The 25434-nt window shown below is 46.3% G+C and overlaps 1 protein-coding gene across 1 annotated transcript in view; it reads right to left on the bottom strand.

Annotated features, from left to right (window-relative positions):
- LOC142312278 (uncharacterized) overlaps nt 1–23521 on the bottom strand; it is a 71967-nt gene extending 48446 nt beyond the window's left edge. The window contains 6 exon segments of the mRNA XM_075351212.1: nt 2650–2740; nt 2939–3036; nt 3120–3243; nt 3324–3503; nt 3633–3782; nt 23459–23521. Coding sequence (XP_075207327.1) covers nt 2650–2740; nt 2939–3036; nt 3120–3243; nt 3324–3503; nt 3633–3710 — 571 coding nt within the window. The 5' untranslated portion in view covers nt 3711–3782; nt 23459–23521.
- Nucleotides 23522–25434: the final 1913 nt, after the last annotated feature.

The raw sequence follows: 25434 nt of genomic DNA, 5'->3' as shown, positions 1-25434 counted from the left end.
CCTACCGTGGAAAGCTTCAAGAGGAACCTCAAGACCCACCTCTTCCAACAAGCCTACAACCTACAATAGCCCTCAGTCCATTACACCACTGCGCAACCAGCTCGGTCCTCACCTATTGTACCATCACCCATTCCCTGTAGACTGTGAGCCCTCGCGGGCAGGGTCCTCTCTCCTCCTATACCAGTCTATTTTGTACTGTTAATGATTTTTGTACGTATACCCTCTTTCACTTGTAAAGCGCCATGGAATAAATGGCGCTATAATAATAAATAATAATAATAATAATAATTAAACATATATGTATAAATACATGTGTGGTCAATACAAAGGACTGACTTATTCCTTCCAAAGATAATGCTAAGGACCAGGGAGCACTCACAGCAAATGGAAGAAAGGCGATTCCGGCAGCTAACTAGGAAAGGGTTCTTTACAATTAGACTGTGGAATGCCCTACTGCAATAGGTAGTAATGGCAGATACTATAAAAGCTTTTTAAAAAGGGCTGGATGATTTGCTCAGTACACACAACATTGTGGTTATAAATGACATAATGACAAAATGTATAATTGGTGGAGAAAGGTTGAAGTAGATGCCTAGGTTTTTTCAACCTATATAACATCGTTTATCAGCAAGTTCATATTTTTCCAACAAAATTTACAAAATCATTTTTATTTTTTTTTTTAGAACCACATCACATTTGAAGTGACTTTCAGAGGCCTATATAAAACACAGAAAACACATCAAAGTGAAACCATTCTAAAATACTGCACCCCTAAAACTGCTTGAAACCACATTCAATAAGTAATTAACCCTTCAGGTGCTTCACAGAAACTAATGCAATGTGGAAGGAAAAAAAAAATTATATTTTACTTTCAGAAATCACAAAAATGATACTTCTGCCCCAAATAAATTTTTGCATTTTCACATGGATAGCAAGATAAATTGCATTATTTGCATTTGCAATGTGTTATGCAATTTCTCCCAAGAATATCAAAACCCCATTTGTGATGGAAACTTACTGTTTGGGTGCACGACAGGGATCGGAAGGGAAGGAGCACCATTTGACTATTTAAACAAAAGTCTTCTGGAATGGCTATCTGCCACCATGCCCTAGTAATGCGCAGTACATTTTATTGCCTGTACATTGTGCCCAGTTCATGCTTCTGGTGACACACACCCCTTACCTTAAGTGGGTTCTCCTCACTACAATAATGCCCAAACATGTGGACATTAACTGTTGTTTACGCACATTGTGGTGCTCGGAATGGAAGGGGCATTTAGATTTGGAAGCGCAGAGTTTGCTTAATTTTCTTTTTTTTTTTTCGGGGGGTGGGAGGATGGGAGCCCTAGCACTGTTCCAGAGACTTGGTGATACCAGTAGTCTGGAAAACCCCCATATTTCTTTAAGAGATGACAGACCTAAGTGGGGACTTTTGTGGGTTTAATAGAATGATATATGGTGAAAATCTGGGTACAGAACATTTTGGATCAGTTCACATTTATACTGTGCTCTATGTGGAGCACTTAGATTAAGGTTTCCATCTACATCATCGAATATGTGATTCAGATGAAACCCGCAACAGATCCAATCACTACAAAGAGGCATCAGAGTTACTCCGAACTCAGTTTAGCCTCTGTTCAGGGGTGTCCATCTTTTCAAAGATGCAAAAAACTGTTATTACTGCACTTTTGTTCATGTCTAAAAAGATAGACAAACCCAGACCACAGGCTAGATAGGAGTTCAAAGTCACTCCCTCATTACAGTGAATTTTCCATTGAGAATGTTGTCTGAATCATTTTTTTCAGGGTTTTACACGTAATCCCCGGTGTAAGAGCTCAACATAGAGCGCAGGAAAAACGTGAACAACGGCATACCAATTTTTATATACGTATGCCTTTTTGATCGCGTATTATTCCATTTGTTAGCAGCTGAATGACGAAAAGACCATTTTTGCTACTTTTTTCATTTATTTCTACAGTATTCACTGAAGGGACTAACTAGTGCTACAGTTTAATAGATCAAGTTGTTCCGAATGCGGCGATACCAAATGTGTGTACTTTTTTTTTAACATTATTTGTAGTAGTTATTGGTATTTTTTTTTTGCATTTTTTTTCTTATTTTTGTTCTTTATTTGGGGTTTTTTTTTGTTTTGTATATTTTTACAATTTAATTATTTTTTTTCCTTTACTTTCTTACTTAGTCCCAAATGGGACTTTAACTTTATTGTTCTAGTCGCTGATATAATATATTACAATGCCCCAGCATTGCAATACATTACATCTGTTTAGTGCTGAACTGACAGAACCCTCTGAGATCATGGTCCTGCTTCCCATAGCTGAGTGACCCGGAGGTCTTCATGACGACCTCAGGTCACCATGGCAACAATCGGGCCCTCGAGATGATGTTGCAGGGACACCGATAGATCGGGAGAGGAAGCGCACTCCCTCTCCCAGCCCCCGAAATGCTGTGATCAACCACAGTATTTAGAGAGTTAAACAGAAAGGGAAAGAGCGGGGATCGTCTCTTGCCTTGACAGCCAGGGCTTGTAAGTCATGATTGTGATATGGCCGAACTACACCACCGATGAAGCAGCCAGTCGGTGACTGAGAAGAATCTGTGACTTCTCTGCATTTAGTGGTCACTACTCACCTGGGCGGTTATCTGTAGGAATCTCCTCTTTACTCCGCTCATCGCCCCTCACATATGTCTCTGTAGTATTAATATGGGTCAGATCTTCCCCCTGAAACAAAATATTGTAAAAGTCACAGACAGATGGAGAAGTCACATCTACGATCAGCTCTAATCCTGCCATCTCCACCGCTCTCATTACACAAGTATAAAACATATAATACTGGAAGATAAAACAAGACTGAGCACAAGACCTTCACAGCCGTCTACACATCATAGGGAGATTTCATGGCACCTTCTCTCCATCTACCTGATGATCCTGAGGAACATTGGGATCTTCTTGTTTACAGTCCTGTGGGAGAAGAGGATGGGGACATCTCTCTGGTGTTGTCCTCTTACTTGATAGAACTGGAGGAGACACATACAGGGACTGAATTTATTCCTTACATACAGATAATTATAGGCCGTGTGTATTTAGTCCTGTCTATTACCTGGTGATGTGAGGGGCTGGGGAATCTCCATCATGACGTCCTTGTACAGATCTTTGTGTCCTTCTAAATATTCCCACTCCTCCATGGAGAAATAGACGGTGACGTCCTGACATCTTATAGGAATCTGACACATACAATGATAGTCATCCCCTGATCCCTTCATAATGTTACTGTATAATGTCCCAGCATTCCCAGCAGTGTCACCTCTCCAGTCAGCAGCTCAATCATCTTGTAGGTGAGTTCTAGGATCTTCTGGTCATTGATGTCATCATGTATTGAGGGGTGAGGTGGAGGCCCCGTGATTGGGCTCAGGGGTCTTCCCCATCCCTCAGACACAGGGTCCTGACAGCGCTCACTAGAGGTCTTCATCACTACTGTGTAATCCTGGTTATGGAGAGACACAGTAATAAATCTCACTCCAGACATTTCCAGAGTCCTCACCTCTCCAGTTCTGTCCATCTGTTATTCCCATAGATAAAACAGATGTAATGTGACATCATCAGAATCTCTCACCTGACCAGTAAGCCGGAAGAGGATCTCTAGGGTGAGGTGTAATATCCTCTCCGCCATCTTGTCCCTGTCCATATCCATCCTTCACGGGGCAATCAGGAGAATTCTCTTCTATACAAGATCTCTACTGAGAGGATCCGATATTGTAGAGACCTGAATGGGGAGAAGATGACGATGTAACATCATAAAGAATCCGGTGTAGCAATACAATTACTTGAGATAATAAGGGGAAACATATTAGGAGATAGAATAAATCATCTACACGTTCTTTCTTGTCTCTTGTGGACTGGAACATAAGTTATTGGTGACTAAGTCTTCTCCATCATCAATCACTGGCTATGTTGATCACTGCTTTGGCAACTAATTGGCTGCAGGAATTACAAGTTTCTTGGCACTGACTGGTAAATACAGAGACCGGCAGGGACCCAAGCAGCGGTCGCATACAGTTAGGTCCAGAAATATTTGGACAGTGACACAATTTTCGCGAGTTGGGCTCTGCATGCCACCACATTGGATTTGAAATGAAACCTCTACAACAGAATTCAAGTGCAGATTGTAATGTTTAATTTGAAGGTTTGAACAAAAATATCTGATAGAAATTGTAGGAATTGTACACATTTCTTTACAAACACTCCACATTTTAGGAGGTCAAAAGTAATTGGACAAATAAACCAAACCCAAACAAAATATTTTTATTTTCAATATTTTGTTGCGAATCCTTTGGAGGCAATCACTGCCTTAAGTCTGGAACCCATGGACATCACCAAACGCTGGGTTTCCTCCTTCTTAATGCTTTGCCTTTACAGCCGCAGCCTTCAGGTCTTGCTTGTTTGTGGGTCTTTCCGTCTTAAGTCTGGATTTGAGCAAGTGAAATGCATGCTCAATTGGGTTAAGATCTGGTGATTGACTTGGCCATTGCAGAATGTTCCACTTTTTTGCACTCATGAACTCCTGGGTAGCTTTGGCTGTATGCTTGGGGTCATTGTCCATCTGTACTATGAAGCGCCGTCCGATCAACTTTGCGGCATTTGGCTGAATCTGGGCTGAAAGTATATCCCGGTACACTTCAGAATTCATCTGGCTACTCTTGTCTGCTGTTATGTCATCAATAAACACAAGTGACCCAGTGCCATTGAAAGCCATGCATGCCCATGCCATCACGTTGCCTCCACCATGTTTTACAGAGGATGTGGTGTGCCTTGGATCATGTGCCATTCCCTTTCTTCTCCAAACTTTTTTCTTCCCATCATTCTGGTACAGGTTGATCTTTGTCTCATCTGTCCATAGAATACTTTTCCAGAACTGAGCTGGCTTCATGAGGTGTTTTTCAGCAAATTTAACTCTGGCCTGTCTATTTTTGGAATTGATGAATGGTTAGCATCTAGATGTGAACCCTTTGTATTTACTTTCATGGAGTCTTCTCTTTACTGTTGACTTAGAGACAGATACACCTACTTCACTGAGAGTGTTCTGGACTTCAGTTGATGTTGTGAACGGGTTCTTCTTCACCAAAGAAAGTATGCGGCGATCATCCACCACTGTTGTCATCCGAGGACGCCCAGGCCTTTTTGAGTTCCCAAGCTCACCAGTCAATTCCTTTTTTCTCAGAATGTACCCGACTGTTGATTTTGCTACTCCAAGCATGTCTGCTATCTCTCTGATGGATTTTTTCTTTTTTTTCAGCCTTAGGATGTTCTGCTTCACCTCAATTGAGAGTTCCTTAGACCGCATGTTGTCTGGTCACAGCAACAGCTTCCAAATGCAAAACCACACACCTGTAATCAACCCCAGACCTTTTAACTACTTCATTGATTACAGGTTAACGAGGGAGACGCCTTCAGAGTTAATTGCAGCCCTTAGAGTCCCTTGTCCAATTACTTTTGGTCCCTTGAAAAAGAGGAGGCTATGCATTACAGAGCTATGATTCCTAAACCCTTTCTCCGATTTGGATGTGAAAACTCTCATATTGCAGCTGGGAGTGTGCACTTTCAGCCCATATTATATATATATATATATATATATATATAAAATTGTATTTCTGAACATGTTTTTGTAAACAGCTAAAATAACAAAACTTGTGTCACTGTCCAAATATTTCTGGACCTAACTGTAGGATTAGGTGGAATCAAGAATGTGCTATTGTTTTTATTATTTTACAACATTCTGTTTTTTCTTTAGGTCTACTAATAAATCCTATATATTTAGGCCACACACACACAACAAGCAGTTTCCTCCTCTGAGTCAGCAGCTGAATACGTTTCTCATAGACTCATCTTCCATATCACTAATTCTCGTCTCATTTACCGACACTGGAATCGGCATAAGCAAAACTGCAGGAGAAATTCATTACACGTGAGAGGAGAAATAACCACTTCATGATGAGGACGACATCTTCATTTTCTACTATGGATCTATAAACATATTTGGCCGGAGTCTGTAACTGACTCCATCACCACCAGCCTCCTATATGAAGGTTTCCCTTCTTCCCCGGGCTTTAATACATAATCATAACAGACCTCGTGTCTAATTCACACACAGAAGTTTGATGCATTTATAAAACATTGTTTGTAAGAAAAACCACAGACAAGTTATTTGATGGTAAATTCTACTTGTACACAAATTTTTGGGGATATTAAGTTTTTTGCCATTTTCCTCTTAGGCGTCCCTATATTTCATAAAAAAAAAAACAAAACACTGAAAAAACAAATGAAAAAAAACAAACAAGTATTAAAATGTTGCAAAATAAAATTGGCACCAACAACACATGCAAAATACAATGCAAGAATTTAGAGACAGAGCGTGAGCATGCGAGGTGCGGCAGCAAAGAGCGGGATTGCAGATAAGTGCTGCATAGTTTAAACATAATCTCATAGTTTAACACAAGAACATAGTTTGAATTTATCCTTATACGTTTCCCATTGGGTTTTTTTTTCTTTGTTTTTCTACTTTACTGTTTATCCCCATTTAATAGGTGCTCCATGGACAATGCTACCAGGTGTGTATCTTGTCAGATGTATGCATGCCTTGAGCAGCCGATCGAGGGTGAATATGTCTGCATTCGATGCAAGCATGTTGCGTATTTTGAAGCCAAAGTAACTGATCTAAATAAGCAGCTTGCAACACTCAGGGGCATTGCAAACCTGGAGAGGAGTTTAGAGCTCACTGAGCTTTCTCTGGCTGGGGCCAGTGATATGGAGGAGGGTGGAGGTGGGGAAGATCAGGACCCAGAGGTAGATAGCTGGGTAACAGTTAGAAGAAGAGGTAGGGGGAAAAAAAGTGTCAGGGAGCCTAGCCCTGACTTGGCACAACCTAGTAAATACGCCTGTTTGGCTATTAGGAATGAAGGGCCAGGACTAGGGTCACTACAGCAGGATGTTGCTCCTAGCAACCAGGAAAACGACTGCTGTAGGAAGGAGGGAAATAGGAGTGAAGCAAAGCCCAGACAGATGTTGGTGGTAGGGGACTCTATAATTAGGCGGACAGACAGGGTCATCTGTCGCCGAGACTGCGAACGCCGAACAGTGTGTTATCTGCTGGGTGCTCGGGTTCGGCATACTGCGGATCGCATAGGACAGATTGCTGGGTGGGGCTGAGGAAAACCCAGCGGTCATGGTGCACATTGGTACTAATGACAAAGTTAGAGGCAGGTGGAAGGTCCTTAAAAATGATTACAAGGAACTAGGAGAGAAGCTGAAGTCCAGGACCTCCAAGGTGGTGTTTTCAGAAATACTACCGGTGCCACGAGCGTCACTAGAAAGACAGCGGGAGCTTAGGGAGATAAATACATGGCTTAGAAATTGGTGCAGGAAGGAAGGGTTCAGGTTCATGGAGAACTGGGACGACTTCTCAGTCGACTACAGGCTCTATGGTAGGGACGGGCTGCACCTCAATGGGGAGGGTGCAGCTGTGCTGGGGGAGAAAATGGTCAAACAGATGGAGGAACTTTTAAACTAGGATCTGGGGGGAGGGAGGGTAGTGGAGCAAATAAGGGGATAGATAGAGCAGATAGAGACAGTGAGATGGTAGGGGTCAATGAAGGATTACGGTGGGATGGGATATGCAAGGAACGTAGGGAGGCTAGGAGTAATATAGGTGTTAATAGTATTAAATGTCTACTGGCAAATGCAAGAAGTCTTGCAAACAAAATGAATGAATGAATTGGAGACTCTTATGTCAACCATGGATTATGATGTGGTGGGCATTACGGAAACCTGGCTGGATGAAAGCCATGACTGGGTGACAAACATACAGGGTTATAGTACATTTAGGAAGGACAGGAAAGATAAAAAAGGTGGTGGGGTGTGTATATTTATCAAATCTAACCTAAAACCTGTGTTGAATGATTACATTGGGGAGAACTGCACCAATGTAGGGTCAGTATGGGTAAATGTACATGGGGAGGGGAATAATGGAAAAATGCTAATTGGACTTTGCTATAAGCCTCCTAACATACCTAAACAAATAGAGGGTGAAATGCTGGAACAAATTGAAAAGGCAGCTAATAATAATAATAATCGGGTTCTTATTATGGGGGATTTCAACTATCCAGACATATAGTGGGACATAGAATCTTCTGGTTGTGCTAAAAGCTGTAAGTTCTTATCTACTATTCAAGACCATTTCCTCTCTCAGATGGTAGATGAACCGACCAGGGGAGATAATTTGCTAGATCTGGTCCTGTCAAATAGACTGGATACAATTTCAGATCTACAGATCCGGGAGCACTTGGGCACCAGCGATCATAATATGGTAAGCTTCAAAGTAATATTCAATAGGACATTTCAAAGGGGAAATGCTAAAACCTGGAATTTTAGGAAAGCTGATTTCAACAAATTAAGGGAAGAGCTTAACTGTGTAGATTAGCATAATGTCATGGTAACTGGGGATACCGAACATAAATGGGGTAAGTTTAAGGATATACTACTAGAGTCCTGTAAAAAACTTATACCCTCTGGTAATAAAATGTCCAGGAATAAAAAGAAACTACTTTGGATAAATAAGACAGTACAAAGTATAATAAAACAAAAACAAAGGGCGTTTAAAATCTTGAAGGCTGAGAATACAGAAATAGCATTGCAGGAGTATAAAGATATCAATAGGAAATGTAAAAAAGAAATCAAACAAGCAAAACTAGCTACTGAAACAAAAATCGCCAATGACATTAAAATAAATCCCTAAATCTTTTATAAATACATTAATGCCAAAAGGAAAACAAAAGGATAGTATCGGCCCCTTAAAATATAATAAGTTAGTTATAGAGGACAAACAAACGACTGAGATATTAAATAGGAATTTCTCATCTGTGTTCACCAAGGAGCAGACTGTTCCAGGGATCATTCAACAAGTGAAAAATCAAAGTTCACCACCCGATATAATTAATTTAACACAAGAAGAAGTACGCCTACGTCTGAGTAAATTAAACATTGACAAAACCCCAGGGCCAGATGGCATTCATCCACGAATATTGAGGGAATTGAGCTCCGTAATCGACAGACCGCTGTATCTCATCTTTTTAGACTCGCTTGTAAAATTGTTGGTGCCCCAGGATTGGAGAATTGCTGATGTGGTACTTATATTTAAGAAAGGTAAGAGGGTAGATCCAGGCAACTACCGTCCAGTAAACCTGACATCAGTGAATGCAAAGTTTTTGAGGGCATTTTAAGGGATGACATGCAAAAATATATTGCAGAAAATAATATAATAACTGACAAACAGCATGGATTCATGAAAGATAAGTCGTGTCTAACCAACCTGTTGGGGTTCTATGAGGGGGCAAGTGCAAACCTGGATATTGGTAATACCGCTGATGTGATTTATTTGGACTTTGCAAAGGCATTTGATACTATACCACATAATAGCCTAAGGCTATGTGCCCACGCTAGAATGTCCCTGCGGATTTTTTTGCCTGAAAATCCGCGACTTTCGCGGCAAATCCGCACCCGCGGATTTGCCGCGGATTTTGATGCAGATTTTTTTTTTTTTTTTTTTTTTCCCCATTCAAAGCCAAAAATCCGCACCAAATCTGCACCAAACAATTGACATGCTGCAGATTTTTCCGGATCAAAATCCGCGGCAAATCCGCAGCGGAAAAATCCGCAGCATGGGCACAGCATTTCCAAAATGCCATTGAAATGGCTTGGAAGTGCTGCTGCTGCAGATTTTCGGCAAATCCGCGGTAAATCCGCGGCAAAATCCGCGGTAAATCCTGTAGCGTGGGCACATAGCCTAAGGCTATGTGCCCACGCTAGAATGTCCCTGCGGATTTTTTTGCCTGAAAATCCGCGACTTTCGTGGCAAATCCGCACCCGCGGATTTGCCGCGGATTTGCCGCGGATTTAGATGCGGATTTTTTTTTTTTTTTTTCCCCATTCAAAGCCAAAAATCCGCACCAAATCTGCACCAAACAATTGACATGCTGCAGATTTTTCCGGATCAAAATCCGCGGCAAATCCGCCGCGGAAAAATCCGCAGCATGGGCACAGCATTTCCAAAATGCCATTGAAATGGCTTGGAAGTGCTGCTGCTGCAGATTTTCGGCAAATCCGCGGTAAATCCGCGGCAAAATCCGCGGTAAATCCGCGGTAAATCCTGTAGCGTGGGCACATAGCCTTATACTAAAGCTCCAGTAGCAAGGACTAGGGGACACAATATGCAACTGGGTAAGGAATTGGCTAAAAGATAGGAAACAAAGAGTAGTCATAAATGGTACAATCTCTAAATGGGCTATAGTCAGCAGTGGGGTGCCGCAGGGATCTGTGCTAGGACGGATTCTTTTTAATCTCTTTATTAATGACCTTGTGGATGGGATTGATAGTAAAGTGTCAGTCTTTGCTGATGACACCAAACGATGTAGGATATTACAAACTGACCTGGATAGTACAATATTACAAAAAGATCTGGATAAGATGTCAGAAAGGGCAGATACTTGGCAAATGAGATTAAATGTTGATAAATGTAAAGTAATGCACCTAGGACGGAGTAATCCTATAACTGTGTATACATTAAATGGAAGTAAACTTGGGACTACAGAACAGGAGAAGGACTTGGGTATTCTCATTACAAATAAGCTGAGCAGCAGCACTCAATGTCAAGCAGCAGCTGCTAAAGGAAACAAGATTTTAGGGTGTATAAAAAGAGAGATTAGATCCCGTGATCCCAACGTATTGTTACCCCTCTATAAATCACTTGTAAGGCCACATCTGGAATATGGTATCCAGTTTTGGGCTCCACATTTTTAAAAGGACATTCAGATGTTAGAGTCAGTTCAAAGGAGGGCAACTAGACTACTACAAGGAATGGAAGGCCTCACATATGATGACAGGTTGAAAAAGTTAAATATATTTAGCTTAGAAAAAAGATGTCTCAGAGGAGATGTCATTTATATGTATAAATACATGTGTGGTCAATATAAAGGACTGGCACATGACTTATTTCTTCCAAAGACAGTACTAAGGACCAGGGGGCATTCACTGCGAGTGGAAGAAAAGCGATTCCAACAGCTAAATAGGAAAGGGTTCTTTACAGTTAGAGCGGTCAGACTGTGGAATGCCCTATCACAAGAGGTAGTAATGGCAGATTCTATAACAGCTTTTAAAAAAGTGCTGGATGATTTCCTCAGTAAACAAAAAACATTGTTGGTTATAAATGACTTAGTGACCAAATGTAGAACTGGTGGAGGAAGGTTGAACTAGATGGACCTAGATTTTTTTTCAACCTAAGTAACTATGTGACTATGGTGCACCTTGCATGCCAAATGTTGAACATTTGTTTAAAAAAGAAAAAAAACAAGTTTTTTTTCCATCACAAAGTACAGGTTTATGACAGGAATATTACGGTTATTGCCACAATGCTAATCCTGCCGGATTAACTACTTGTCAAAACCAACCATAGCATCACTAACTTAAGACTATTGGATCAATGGGCATAGAGCAGACTTCTTACAACATGCAGCGCCGATTATATTGATCTTATTCTTCTGTTTTATTAGAGATTGCTTGCTGGTCAGTTTAAAGGCCACATCTCACTAAGCGACATCGCTAGCGACATCGCTGCTGAGTCACGGGTTTTGTGACGCAATAGCGATCTTGCTAGCGATGTCGCTGTGTGTGACATCCAGCAACGACCTGGCCTCTGCTGTGAGTCGCTGGTCGTTGCTGAATGTCCTGGACCATTTTTTGGTCGTTGCTCTATCACTGTGAAGCACACATCGCTGTGTTTGACAGCGAGAGAGCAACGATCTGAATGTGCAGGGAGCAGGCTTCTGCGGACGCTGGTAACCAAGCGACACATCGGGTAACCAAGCAAAGCAATTTGCTTGGTTACCCGATATTTACCTTTGTTACCAGCGTCCGCAGCTTCTAGAAGCTGGCTCCCTGCACACGTAGCCAAGGTGCACATCGGGTAACTATAAGCAAAGCGCTTTGCTTAGTAACCCGATGTGTACTAAAGGTTACCAAGAACAGCGTCGTTACACGGGTCGCTGGTGGCTGATCTCTGATCGTTGTGAAGATCTGCCTGATTGACAGCTCATCAGTGACCATGTAGCGACGCTCCAGCGATCCTTGACAGGTCACATCGCTGGTGGGATCGCTAGAGCGTCGCTAAGTGTGACGGTACCTTTAGGTACACAATTTGCAGGGGGAAGGGGTTGTAACAATGTGTTATCCTAGATGGCCTTCATGGACTCTAATGTAACCAGGTCTGCAGTAGGATTCATTGTCCAACCTCTGGTGGAGGGGTTGTGAGTCTTTTGTTCCTCTTTGCAGGAGGCTTCCCTAGTACACAATCCTACATCCAGGGTCGGAGATTTGGCTTCTGGAACCTTCATACTTTGCTATACATGTAGAAAATGTCTAAGGGGGTGCGTGTTTTTAATACTTTTGCCCATCTAGAGGGCTAATCAAGGGGGAGAGGAAAAACATAAGACTCAAATTTAGCCAGCGAGACAATTGATGCTGTGAAGTGGAGTGATGATCTGTTGCTGTGGCCAGGTCCTGTGTCCATGAATGGACTATAAAGATTGCAGCTGCATATACGTTCATGATATCCTTCATCTGAAGGAACATAAGGACTTTTGTTGCTGGTTGGAGCTGGATACACGTGCCACAGTTGTGATATCCATCATCTGAAGGCGCATGAGGACTGTTTTTGCTGGCTGGAGCTGGATACATGTCCTACGTTCATGAAATCCACTGTCTGTATTGGAGGAACTTAAGGACGATCGTTGTCGTCTGGAGCTGCATACACGGTACAGTCATGCTATCTCTGTAAGGCCGGGATCACACGGGGATTACTGCGATCCTCGCATGACACTCGGCTCACGCTGACAGCACAGCGGGAGCTGAGTATCATGCGAGTGTCACTGCGACTGAGGTCAGAGATTGCGATCGGACCACAGCTGCGGGGGGGCGGGCCGGCTCTGAGGAGGGGCGGGCCGGCTCTGAGGAGGGGCGGGCCGGCTCTGAGGAGGGGCGGGCCGGCTCTGAGGAGGGGCGGGCCGGCTCTGAGGAGGGGCGGGCCGGCTCTGAGGAGGGGCGGGCCGGCGCTGCAGAGGAGAGGGAGGGATTTATTTCCCTCCATTGTTGCCGGCTATTGCCATTCTCTCCATGCACTCGCAGTACACCGGTGTACTGCGAGTGCAGTGTGATTTTTCTCTTGCCCCATAGACTTGAATGGGTGCGAGAGAAACAAGGATCGCCTTTCACTTTGGGCATGCTGCGATTGTTTTCTCGGTCCGATTTGGGCTGAGAAAATAATCGCTCATGGGTGCTGGCACATGGACTAATATTAGTCCGAGTGGAATGCGATGTTTTATCGCATTCCACTCTCTCCGATTTTCATGCCGTGTGTCTTAGGCCTAAGGACGATTGTTGTCGGCTGGAGCCGCATATACGGTACAGTCCTGATATCTGTCATCTGGAGGAGCATCAGGACTGATGTATACAGCTCCAGCCAGTAACACCATACACATTGGTTTAAAGGGAACCTGTCATCAGAAATGTGGCTTTCAACCTAAATGTTTCCCCCTCTGCAGCTCCTGGGCTGCATTCTAGCAAGGTTTCTATACTTTTTGTGCCCCCTTTTAAACCAAAATAAATACTTTATAAAGTTGTACCTTTTGGTATGAAAATCTTGTAAATTCTCCATGGGGGCGGGCCGTCTGGTGTCCGTTACTGTCCCTTACGCCGTCCCCCCACTCTCCAAATCATCCCTCAGGACGCCGCCCACTGCGCCCGAGGTCCCGTGCATGCCAGGACACCTGGTGACGTGGTCGCAGGCACGAGAGTATGGGCGGCGCTGTGATTGCATCGCAAGTGCCCGCCCATACTCTCGTGGCCGCGCTCTCCCCTCTGTACGTCGTTCAGATCCTTTCCGCTTCTCCTGTGCTGTGCTGCTCCGCTCCTCCCATCTATTTCCTGCTGCAGGGTACGATGGGAAGGAGGTGACGTCTGGTCATTTCGCCGGCGCAGAACGCTGGAGGAAGAGGGGAAAGTGCGGTCACGAGGTTATGGGCGGCACTTGCTGATGACACTCACAGCACCGCCCATAACCTCGTGCCTGCGTAAAACGGCACCAGCGGTCACACGTGCACGCAGTGCACAGTCCCGCTATAGTGCCACAGCGCATGCGCGGGACCTCGGTCGCCCAGGGGCGGCGTCCTGAGGTTTGAAATTCAGCGTTCGGGGGCGGCGTAAATTGGCAGGAGGACAGTAACGGACACCAGGCAGCCCGCCCCCATGGATAATTTACGAAATTTACATACGAAAAAGGTACAACTTTATAAAGTGTTTATTTTGGTATAAAAGGGGCCAGAAAAACTAGAGGAACCTTGCTAGAATGCAGCCCAGGAGCTGCAGAAGGGGAAACTTTTAGGTTTATAGCTAAATTTCTGATGACAGGTTCCCTTTAAAGTCACATGAAACTGCTGATTTCTGGGTTAATTGGTTTACTATTTAACCCCTTCACGGCTGCGGGCAGTAAAGTTACGTCCTATTTTAACGTGACTTAACGGCCAGGTACGTAACTTTACTGCCTAAAGTTCATTTGATTGCCGTGGCCATAGCAACCGCTGTCAAATGATGTACCCTGCTGTTTCTTACTGCAGGAGACCTTCGCTTGACCCCAGGGGGGGTGGCATCGCCACCCCCCATCGACGATCGTTGTGATTGGCTGTTCAAATCTGAACTGCCAACCACATCGTTCGCACTGATTTCGGCTAAAACAATGCCTGAATCAGTGCGATACTGTGAGATCCTGCTAGGATGTGCTGCAGCAGCAGATCATAGCTGGAGCTCAAACATGGCGCCCCCCTGCCCCTGCAGCACGGATTGGAGCGATCGTGCTATGACGCGCAATCGCTCTAATCAGTGTGCAGCGGTGCGGTCTGATCTGGAGGTGGCCGCCCTCCCCTGGCTTGTGTTGGTCTGGGGAGCCTCCCCCTGCAGGTCTGCAGCGTGCACTGGCTGGTACTTGTAGTGCCACGCCAACGCGACTGCCGACGCCGCTCCTGCTCCAACTGTAAGTATTGCGCTCCCGCGATGTCCCCTGCGCGCTCCAGCGAGTTCCCCTGCTCATGCCCCACCCCCGCGATCTGCCCCCCCACACCACGATCTTCCCGTGATCTCTGTTTTGCTTCCTTGCAGCCGCTTCTCCGGTCTCCCCCCACCCTCTCCCCATCTGCTCTCACTCCAACGTCCTCCTACCTGTCTTCACCGGGTCATCCGAGGTCTTCACTGGCCAGGGCACATCTGCCTCCATCGCTAGATCCTTCCTGGGTCTTCTGATAAGCTGTCCAACCTCCTGCCTGCTGCTCCTGTAAAGCTGTCCATCTTGCTGCCTTCTGTTCCTCCTGCAGTTCCTCTGGTCAGTGATCCTCCTGCTATCCTCTGGGTAATGTGAGTATAACTTTTTTTTTCTGCATCCCCACTGTCCATTTTTACACCTCATCTGCCTGTGTGTCCTGCCGAGCGCTGATCAGGGATGCAGATAACGTATCTGCATAGGTGGTCAATTTGTGGCGTGACTTTTTTTTTCCGTATCCCCAACGCTTTCTGTATCTCATCCGACCGTGCGTCCTGCAACGGCCGATCAGTGCACCGCGTCTGTGCGTTTGAAAAGTCAAATGGCGTTCTCTTCCGAGCCCTGCCGTGCGCCCAAACAATTACTTTCCACCACATATGAGGTATCTGCGTACTCAGGAAAAATCGCACAATACATTTTATGGTGCATTTTTTCCTGATACTGTTGTAAAAAAAAAAAAAAAGCTACCTGGTTGATGCAAACATTTTGTGGTAAAAAAAAAAAAAATAAAAATGTTCACGGTTCAACGTTATCAACTTCTGTGGAGCCCATGGGGATACAAGGGGCTCACCAAACATCTAGATTAATTCCTTGAGGGGTCTAGTTCCAAAATGGGGTCATTTGTGGGGGAGCTCCACTGTTTAGGCACCATAGGGGGGTCTCCAAACGTGACATGGTGTTCGCGAATGATTCCAACCAATTTTGCTGTCAAATGGTGTTCCTTCTGTTCTGAGCCCCGCCATGCGCCCAAACAATTACTTTCCACCACATATGAGGCATCTCCGTACTCAGGAGAAATTGCACAATACTTTTTATGGTGCATTTTTTCCTGATACCCTTGTGAAAAAAAAGCAACCTGGTTCAAGTAACAGTTTTGTGGTAAAAAAAAAAAAGAAAAAAAAAAAGAATTGTATTCACGGCTCAACATTATCAACTTCTGTGGAGCACCTTGGGGCTCGCTAAACATCTAGATAAATTCCTTGAGGGGTCTAGTTTCCAAAATGGGGTCACTTGTGGGGGAGCTCCATTGTTTAGGCACTTCAGGGGGTCTCCAAATGCAACATTACGTCAGCTAATGATTCCAACCAATTTTGCTGCCAAATGGCGCTCCTTCTCTTCTGAGCCCCGCCATGCGCCCAAACAATTACTTTCCACCACATATGAGGTATTGTCGTACTCAGGAAAAAATGCACCATACAATTTATAGTGCAATTTTTCCTGATACCCTTGTGAAAAAAAGCTACCTAGTTGAAGCAACAGTTCTGTGGTAAAAAAAAAAAAAAAAATTCTTTTCACGGCTCAACGTTATAAACTTCTGAGAAGCCCCCAAGTGTTCAAAGTGCTCACCAAACATCTAGAAAAATGGTTTGAGGGCTCTAGTTTCCAAAATGGGGTCACTTGTGGGAGAGCTCCATTGTTTAGGCACCTTAGGGGGGTCTTCAAACCCGACATGGCGTCCGTTAATGAGTGCAGCTAATTTTGCACTCAAAAATTCAAATGGCCTTACCTTCCGAGCCCTGCCGTGTGCCCAAACAATTGATTTTTACCACGTATGGGGTATCAGCGTACTCAGGAGAAAATGAACAATAACTTGTATGGTGCACTTTCTCTTTTCTCCCTTGTGAAAATGAAAATGTTATGAAACGAAAAAAAAAATTTGTTTCGAAAATTGCGCTGATGTAAAGTAGACATGTGGGAAATTTTATTATTTAGTAACTATTTTGTGTGACAGATTTATAAGCATAAATTTTCAAAATTTTCCGAAATTTTCACAAATAAACGCAAAATATATCGGCCTAAATTTACCACTGACATGAAGTACAATATGTCACGAAAAAACAATCTGAGAATCGCCAGGATCCATTGAAGCGTTCCAGAGTTATAACCTGTCAAAGTAACACTGGTCAGAATTGCAAAAAATGGCCCGGTCATTAGGGTGTTTTAGCGGCCAGGAGTGAAGGGGTTAATGTATATGGGGCCTCCTGACAGATTATGTCAGAGGAGTGAAGAATTTCTGAAGCTGAATCGTTTGTGTCCCCTGGAGTTAATCCTCAGCTAGAGGAGTCTGACAACGACTCTCTCACACAGGCCACAGGTAATCTCGCCAAGCAAAACAGTTGTGTGTACAGGGGAGTCAGAAAAAAGAGACATCAGCTGAATGATTGTTTGCCCACAGTTATCTAATGTGTTTGGGGCCCTTTTTTTTTTTTTTATTAGGCCGGGGCCACACAGGATACTAGGGCGATCCTCGCATGACACTCGATCATGCGATTGGACCTCAGCTGGGGGGGCAGGGCCGGCACTGAGGAGGGGCGGGCCAGCACTGAGAAGGAGCGGGCCGGCACTGAGGAGGAGAGGGAGGGATTTATATCCCTCTCTCCTCCGTAGCTGCCTATTGACATTCTCGCACTGCACCGGTGTTCCGCAAGTGCAGTGCGATCTTTCTCTCGCCCCATACACTTGAATGGGTGCAAGAGAAAGAGTCTCGCATTACAGTCGCAGCATGCTGCGATTGTTTTCTCGGTCCGATTGGGGCTGAGAAAATAATCGCTCATGGGTGCTGGCACATAGGTTAATATTGGTCCGAGTGGAATGCGATGTTATATCGCATTTCACTCGGTCCAATTTTCATGCCGTGTGGCTTAGGCTTTACACTGATAGGGGATAATACACTGCACTAATGTAGTGCAGCGTGTGTCCCGAGCAATCTCAGGCTTGTACATTGTATTATCGCAGGAATTCGGATTATAGAAAAAGTCTAAAAAAGTTTTTAAGCGAAAAATAAAATCATAGTTTTAGCAAGAAAGAAAGCATTCTCTATTATTGATGAAAATAGAGAGAAGGCATTATTTCTTGGGTAAAATTGCTGTATGCGGCACCCAGGGCCAGGGTAAAGGTCAATGGTTTGCTATCGGAGGGGTTTTAACTGGTTAGGGGGACCAGGCAGGGATGCCCGTTATCTCCATTGCTATTTGCCATTGCTATCGAGCCACTGACTGCAGCCCTGAGAGAATCAGGAGGCGTGAAAGGGTATGTTCACACGCGGCATCTTTTTTTTTTTTACCACAAAACGCACCAAAAGCACACCGTGGCAAAAACCCATTCAAAATGCAATGTGTTTTTGACGCGTTTTTACCGCGTTTTGCCCAATGTGTTTTTAAAGTCAAATCTATTGACTGGAAGGCTCAAAAACGCAAAAAGAATTGACATGCTGTATCTTGGCTGCATCTTCAGAAACGCAGCCAAGATGCAGGCAACAAAAGAAGCCCAGTGTGGACAGCAAAATCGAAATCACAGACTTTGCTGGGAGAAGGAAATGCATGCATTTTCATGAATCTTTGGGACCTCAAAAACGCAGCAAAAGATCCCCTGTGTGAACTTAGCCAAAGGCTTTCTTCATGGTAATCTGGCAGAAAAGGTTGCACTCTACGCGGATGACATGCTCCTGTTCCTAAATGATTGGCCGAACTCCCTAAAAGAAGCTATATCCGTCATTGACCGCTTTAGCACATTGTCGGGTTTAAAGGGAACCTGTCACCAGAATTTTCACTATTAAACTAAAAGAATCCCCTTCTGCAGCTCATGGGCTGCATTCTTTAAAAGGTTCATCTTGCTACTAGCCCCACTTTCAGACCTTTGCTATGGTAATGAGGTTTGCTGGCCCCGTGGGCGGGCTGTATTTCGTCTGTTATCCCCCCTCCTGCCACTGTTCGCCGTCCCCCAGTGTTCATTTACATAGATGAGGCCGCCGTCCTCATGTTCCAAAGTGCTCCGGGAGTCTCGCGCATGCACCATGGCACTATCGCGGGACTGAGCACTGTTTTCAAAACGTGAGCGATGGTGATGTTATTACGCAGTGAAAGTGGTCACAAAGTACTCACTTATATGGAAAAACCCGAATCTCCCTGAGCTTGATAAATTACATGGGTTTGAGTTATGGCAGCGGAAGGGAATCAAAAAGGTGCAGCAACTGTTTGAGTTTTCGGGTTAAGAAGTTTGAGATGCTTAGGAGGGAATTTGATATACCAATTAACAGGTTTTTCCAATACCTCCAACTTCGGTATAGTTGTGGGGTGCACTCGGGGTCTATGAGTTTGTCACCGGTGGACCGGACGGCGCTATTGGATATTTCGGTGCTGGCTGGGGACACTAAAGGGGCAATCTCCTGCGGTCTTAGAGATAAATGGCAGAGTGACGTGAGGAATATCTCTGAGGAGGTATGGTAAGAGGTAGTGTAGAATATTCCGCTACTGTCCGTAAGTGAATCACAGAGACTGTCGCATTTGTTTTTAGTTGCATAGTTGTTCCTCTCACTGAGAACATTCAAAAATTGTTTAAAAGAACAGAGAGTCCTCAGTGGTTGATACCTTTTAATGGCTAACTGAAAAGATGGTAATAATTGCAAGCTTTCGAGACTACTCAGGTCTCTTCATCAGGCATGGTATAACACAAAATCTGAAGAGTCACGTATTTATACACAACAGGACTTAGAATAGTGCAGTAAAAAAAAAAAAAAAAAAAAAAGAACAAGTTATATGAATGAATATTATTCATATAACTTGTTCCTTTTTTTTTTTTTTTTTTTTTTTTTTTTACTGCACTATTCTAAGTCCTGTTGTGTATAAATACGTGACTCTTCAGATTTTGTGTTATACCATGCCTGATGAAGAGACCTGAGTAGTCTCGAAAGCTTGCAATTATTACCATCTTTTCAGTTAGCCATTAAAAGGTATCAACCACTGAGGACTCTCTGTTCTTTTAAACAATTTTTTTATCTCTACTGGCTAACACGGTACAAAGATATATTTTACTTGAGAACATTCAATAATTGTTTTTAGTACACAGGGTATATAGGACACCAGCATTTTTATTCAAAATAGGGACTAGGCCCGATTCATGCTGCTGGAAATGTGGAGTCACGGACGCTGATTTGATCCATCTTATGTGGAACTGTCCGAGCCTGGGAAGATACTGGACGGGTGTACTTGATCTTATTGACTCGGTGTATGATTTTCATACAGATCGCGGACCTCTGACATGTGTTCTTGGATACACTACGAAATTCCCTATTCAGGAGAGCCATAAGTTTGCTATTGCACGTATTTTATACCAAGCACGGAAGGTCATAGCACTGTATTGGAAAAATAGTAAGGCCCCAGATATCAAAGAGTTGATTGAGAAAAGAAATCATTCACTCAGACTTGAGAAATACGTCTACTAGAAGAGGAGGGCGTATAAGACATTTGCGGACCTATAAGTCTCACATGTACATTTGTGATTTATCTGACGAAGGAGATGTGATCTCTGAAACGCGTAATAAAATCACGTTTCACCATTACTGCTGACCATCTTCTTACGACAGCACAGGAGTCCACTTCTATTTGAATCTTTGATGCTAGCTACATATATGAATATAAATGTGCAGATAATTATATTGTATGCTGAGTCGAATAAAGAAAATTGTTTGGATGGGGAAGTGGGAGAGGGACTGGTTTGCGTACTTGCATGTATGCGTAGTTTTTCTTTCTTTGAACCAAAAATGTTTAATAAAAAATTATCTGATTTAAAAAGAAAATGAAGAGAAGGCATCTTCCATATATTTGAGGTAAATGAAAATCAGCAGCCATTATTTTATGAGGCAGAAAGAAGAGAGAACAAGGCCTCCATCATAGGCACAGAGATGGGGAGGCCTTTGTTCTCCATTGACACCTATCAATATATATCACCATGACAGCCGGGGCCGAACAATTGTATTCTAGAACAATGGCATTAAAATTATAAAGAAAAAACAAGATAAAATACAACTATACTGGCTAAAAAGATAAAAAGTTCTCCTGCAATAACGTCCCCAGAATGTCTCCATTAGGCCTCTGCCAGACTTACGTGACAAAACGTAACGTTTTTGTCACGTACGTGTTAAAGGGGTGGTTTGCTCCTCGTGTGCCGTTTTTGTGGCACGTACGTGTTCTCCGTGTGTTATTACGTATATCAGAACGGAAAACCCCGCCTTACCTGCTTCTTCCGGTGCTGAATGTCAGTGTCCGGCCCAGGCCACGCCCCGCTGACACTGCTTCCGGCTCCCAGTGAAGGAGATGCGTTGTTCAAAATCACTGGGGGATGGATGCAGGGGACAGCCGTGGCAGACACTGCAGGACTCGTGGAGGCGAGTGTGTATTTCCTCCACACTACATCCGTGTGGTACGGGTGCGGGCCGTGTCACACCCGTGCTGCCGGAGCAACACGGACATGTCAGCGTATAGAACTCACGTAGACACGCAAGTACGGAACAGACACACGTTCCCTTCGTGTCTCCTAACCATTGGGATTACCTAGGTCACCGTGTGTACGTGTCTCCGGTACGTGTAAAAATGGCAAACACGGACCGGAGGCACGGATGTGTGACGGAGGCCTTACACTGTGCAGCTCAGACCACAGATAACAGCCCCTCATACATCTATAACCCCTGACGACTGGCTGGATCCACATTTCCATACTGGGGAAACTAATCCAGGTCGGTGCTGAGTCCTGGGGTCATCTGTATCTGCCGCAAAGATGGGGAGAAGGATTTATTTATTAGCCGGTGGATGGTACCCCAAATTGTATGTTATGGTATCATATGGAGGGGGGAAACTTGGAGTATCATTATGTGTGTGGGGGATGGCAGTACGGTGTGAATATTATACTATGTGCGGGTGATGGCGGTTCTGTGGGAACATTATACTGTGTGTGGGGGGATGGTGGTACTGTGGGAACATTATACAGTGTGTGGAGGGGATGGCGATACTGTGGGAACATTATACAGTGTGTGGAGGGGATGGCGATACTGTGGGAACATTATACCGTGTGTGGAGGGGATGGAAGTACTGTGGGAACATTATACCGTGTGTGGAGGGGATGGCAGTACTGTGGGAACATTATACTGTGTGGATGGGGATTGCGGTACTGTGGGAACATTATACTGTGTGGATGGGGATTGCGGTACTGTGGGAACATTATACTGTGTGGATGGGGATTGCGGTACTGTGGGAACATTATACTGTGTGGGGGGGATGGCGATACTGTGGGAACATTATACTATGTGTGGAGGGGATGGCGGTACTGTGGGAACATTATACTATGTGTGGAGGGGATGGCGGTACTGTGGGAACATTATACTGTGTGTGGAGGGGATGGCGGTACTGTGGGTACATTATACTGTGTGTGGGGAGGGATGGCGATACTGTGGGTACATTATACTGTGTGTGGGGAGGGATGGCGGTACTGTGGCAACATTACACTGTGTGTGGGGAGGGATGGCGGTACTGTGGCAACATTATACTGTGTGTGGGGAGGGATGGCGGTACTGTGGCAACATTATACTGTGTGTGGGGAGGGATGGCGATACTGTGGGTACATTATACTGTGTGTGGGGGGATGGCGGTACTGTGGCAACATAATACTGTGTGTGGGGGGGATGGCGATACTGTGGGTACATTATACTGTGTGTGGGGGGATGGCGGTACTGTGGGAACATTATACTGTGTGTGGAGCATCAAGCTTGAGGGAACCAAGAAAGGGGCGCCATACTATTTGTTTCCTGTCTTCTATAGGAATCTATAGAATCTATAAGAGAGAAGGAACAAAATCATCAGAATTCATAGAAATCAGCAAGAGAAAAAAACCAAGAACGTCCCAGAGCTGAAGGGGTGAATGCTGCCCAGGGTAGATGCTAGAATGTATGGGCTCCTTCCAGATATTACCTCTGTTCTGTCACATGATAGGGGCGTGTTCAGAATGCAACCCAATAATAAACATTATTCTTTTAAGTGCTTGTGGTCATAGAGTTCTTTATATTAGAAATAGAGGTCTGGGTGAAAAAGCTCCAGCCGGGGGAGGGGTGCGGGGGGGATTTACCCTCCTTGCATCATTATAGTGGATGGGAGGAAACATCACCATGTCCACCAGCCAAGCATATCACACCCACTAACCTGGAAGAAGTCCATAGATTCTAGGCTAAACCCTATGCCCAGTAATGGGGAATCTCCACATACCTCCTCCTGCAGAGCCGCACACTAGATGGTAGATGCTAGAGTGTACAGGCTCCTTCCCTGCATGACGTCACTACGGTCACGTGTTAGGGGCGTGGTCGGGGCGGGGTCTAATGTCACAATGCACGAGGAGACGCCACTTCCTCCTGCTTCTCGGCATGTGTGGACGCTGCTTCTGCTGCAGCCTCTCCCTCAAGACCCCGCGCTATGGATGACTCTTTCCTGCACAGAACAAGGTCAGTGTCTTCATAGTTACAAACGGGAGTTCTTTATTACTGTGTGTGGAAGCTTCATGCTGTGTGCCTGGTCTGGGTTTTTTTTTTGGGGCGCTCAATGCTGCTGTGGACCATCTGTGGTGGGGCCAGTGCTGCTGGGGTCGGTGGGGGGCTCTGTCCTCTGCTGGGGATGGTGGGGGTCCGGTGCCGGGGTCGGTGGGGGGCTCTGTCCTCTGCTGGGGATGGTGGGGGGCCGGGGTCGGTGGGGGGCTCTGTCCTCTGCTGGGGATGGTGGGGGGCCGGGGTCGGTGGGGGGCTCTGTCCTCTGCTGGGGATGGTGGGGGGCCGGGGTCGGTGGGGGGCTCTGTCCTCTGCTGGGGATGGTGGGGGGCCGGGGTCGGTGGGGGGGGCTCTGTCCTCTGCTGGGGATGGTGGGGGGTCGGTGGGGGGCTCTGTCCTCTGCTGGGGATGGAGGGGGGATGGTGGGGGGCTCTGTCCTCTGCTGGGGATGGTGGGGGGTCGGTGGGGGGCTCTGTCCTCTGCTGGGGATGGTGGGGGGGTCGGTGGGGGGCTCTGTCCTCTGCTGGGGATGGTGGGGGGTCGGTGGGGGGCTCTGTCCTCTGCTGGGATGGTGGGGGGTCGGTGGGGGGCTCTGTCCTCTGCTGGGGATGGTGGGGGGTCGGTGGGGGCTCTGTCCTCTGCTGGGGATGGTGGGGGGTCGGTGGGGGGCTCTGTCCTCTGCTGGGGATGGTGGGGGGTCGGTGGGGGGCTCTGTCCTCTGCTGGGGATGGTGGGGGGTCGGTGGGGGGCTCTGTCCTCTGCTGGGGATGGTGGGGGGTCGGTGGGGGGCTCTGTCCTCTGCTGGGGATGGTGGGGGGTCGGTGGGGGGCTCTGTCCTCTGCTGGGGATGGTGGGGGGTCGGTGGGGGGCTCTGTCCTCTGCTGGGGATGGTGGGGGGTCGGTGGGGGGCTCTGTCCTCTGCTGGGGATGGTGGGGGGTCGGTGGGGGGCTCTGTCCTCTGCTGGGGATGGTGGGGGGTCGGTGGGGGGCTCTGTCCTCTGCTGGGGATGGTGGGGGGGTCGGTGGGGGGGCTCTGTCCTCTGCTGGGGATGGTGGGGGGTCGGTGGGGGGCTCTGTCCTCTGCTGGGATGGTGGGGGGTCGGTGGGGGGCTCTGTCCTCTGCTGGGGATGGTGGGGGGTCGGTGGGGGGCTCTGTCCTCTGCTGGGGATGGTGGGGGGTCGGTGGGGGGCTCTGTCCTCTGCTGGGGATGGTGGGGGGTCGGTGGGGGGCTCTGTCCTCTGCTGGGGATGGTGGGGGGTCGGTGGGGGGGCTCTGTCCTCTGCTGGGGATGGTGGGGGGTCGGTGGGGGGCTCTGTCCTCTGCTGGGGATGGTGGGGGGTCGGTGGGGGGCTCTGTCCTCTGCTGGGGATGGTGGGGGGTCGGTGGGGGGCTCTGTCCTCTGCTGGGGATGGTGGGGGGTCGGTGGGGGGCTCTGTCCTCTGCTGGGGATGGTGGGGGGTCGGTGGGGGGCTCTGTCCTCTGCTGGGGATGGTGGGGGGTCGGTGGGGGGCTCTGTCCTCTGCTGGGGATGGTGGGGGGTCGGTGGGGGGCTCTGTCCTCTGCTGGGGATGGTGGGGGGTCGGTGGGGGCTCTGTCCTCTGCTGGGGATGGTGGGGGGTCGGTGGGGGGCTCTGTCCTCTGCTGGGGATGGTGGGGGGTCGGTGGGGGGCTCTGTCCTCTGCTGGGGATGGTGGGGGGTCGGT

This window comes from Anomaloglossus baeobatrachus, chromosome 5, assembly GCF_048569485.1.
Source record: "Anomaloglossus baeobatrachus isolate aAnoBae1 chromosome 5, aAnoBae1.hap1, whole genome shotgun sequence".
Lineage (NCBI taxonomy): Eukaryota > Metazoa > Chordata > Amphibia > Anura > Aromobatidae > Anomaloglossus > Anomaloglossus baeobatrachus.
Note: the sequence above shows the minus strand (reverse complement) of the source record. Positions and strands in the feature narration are given on the sequence as shown.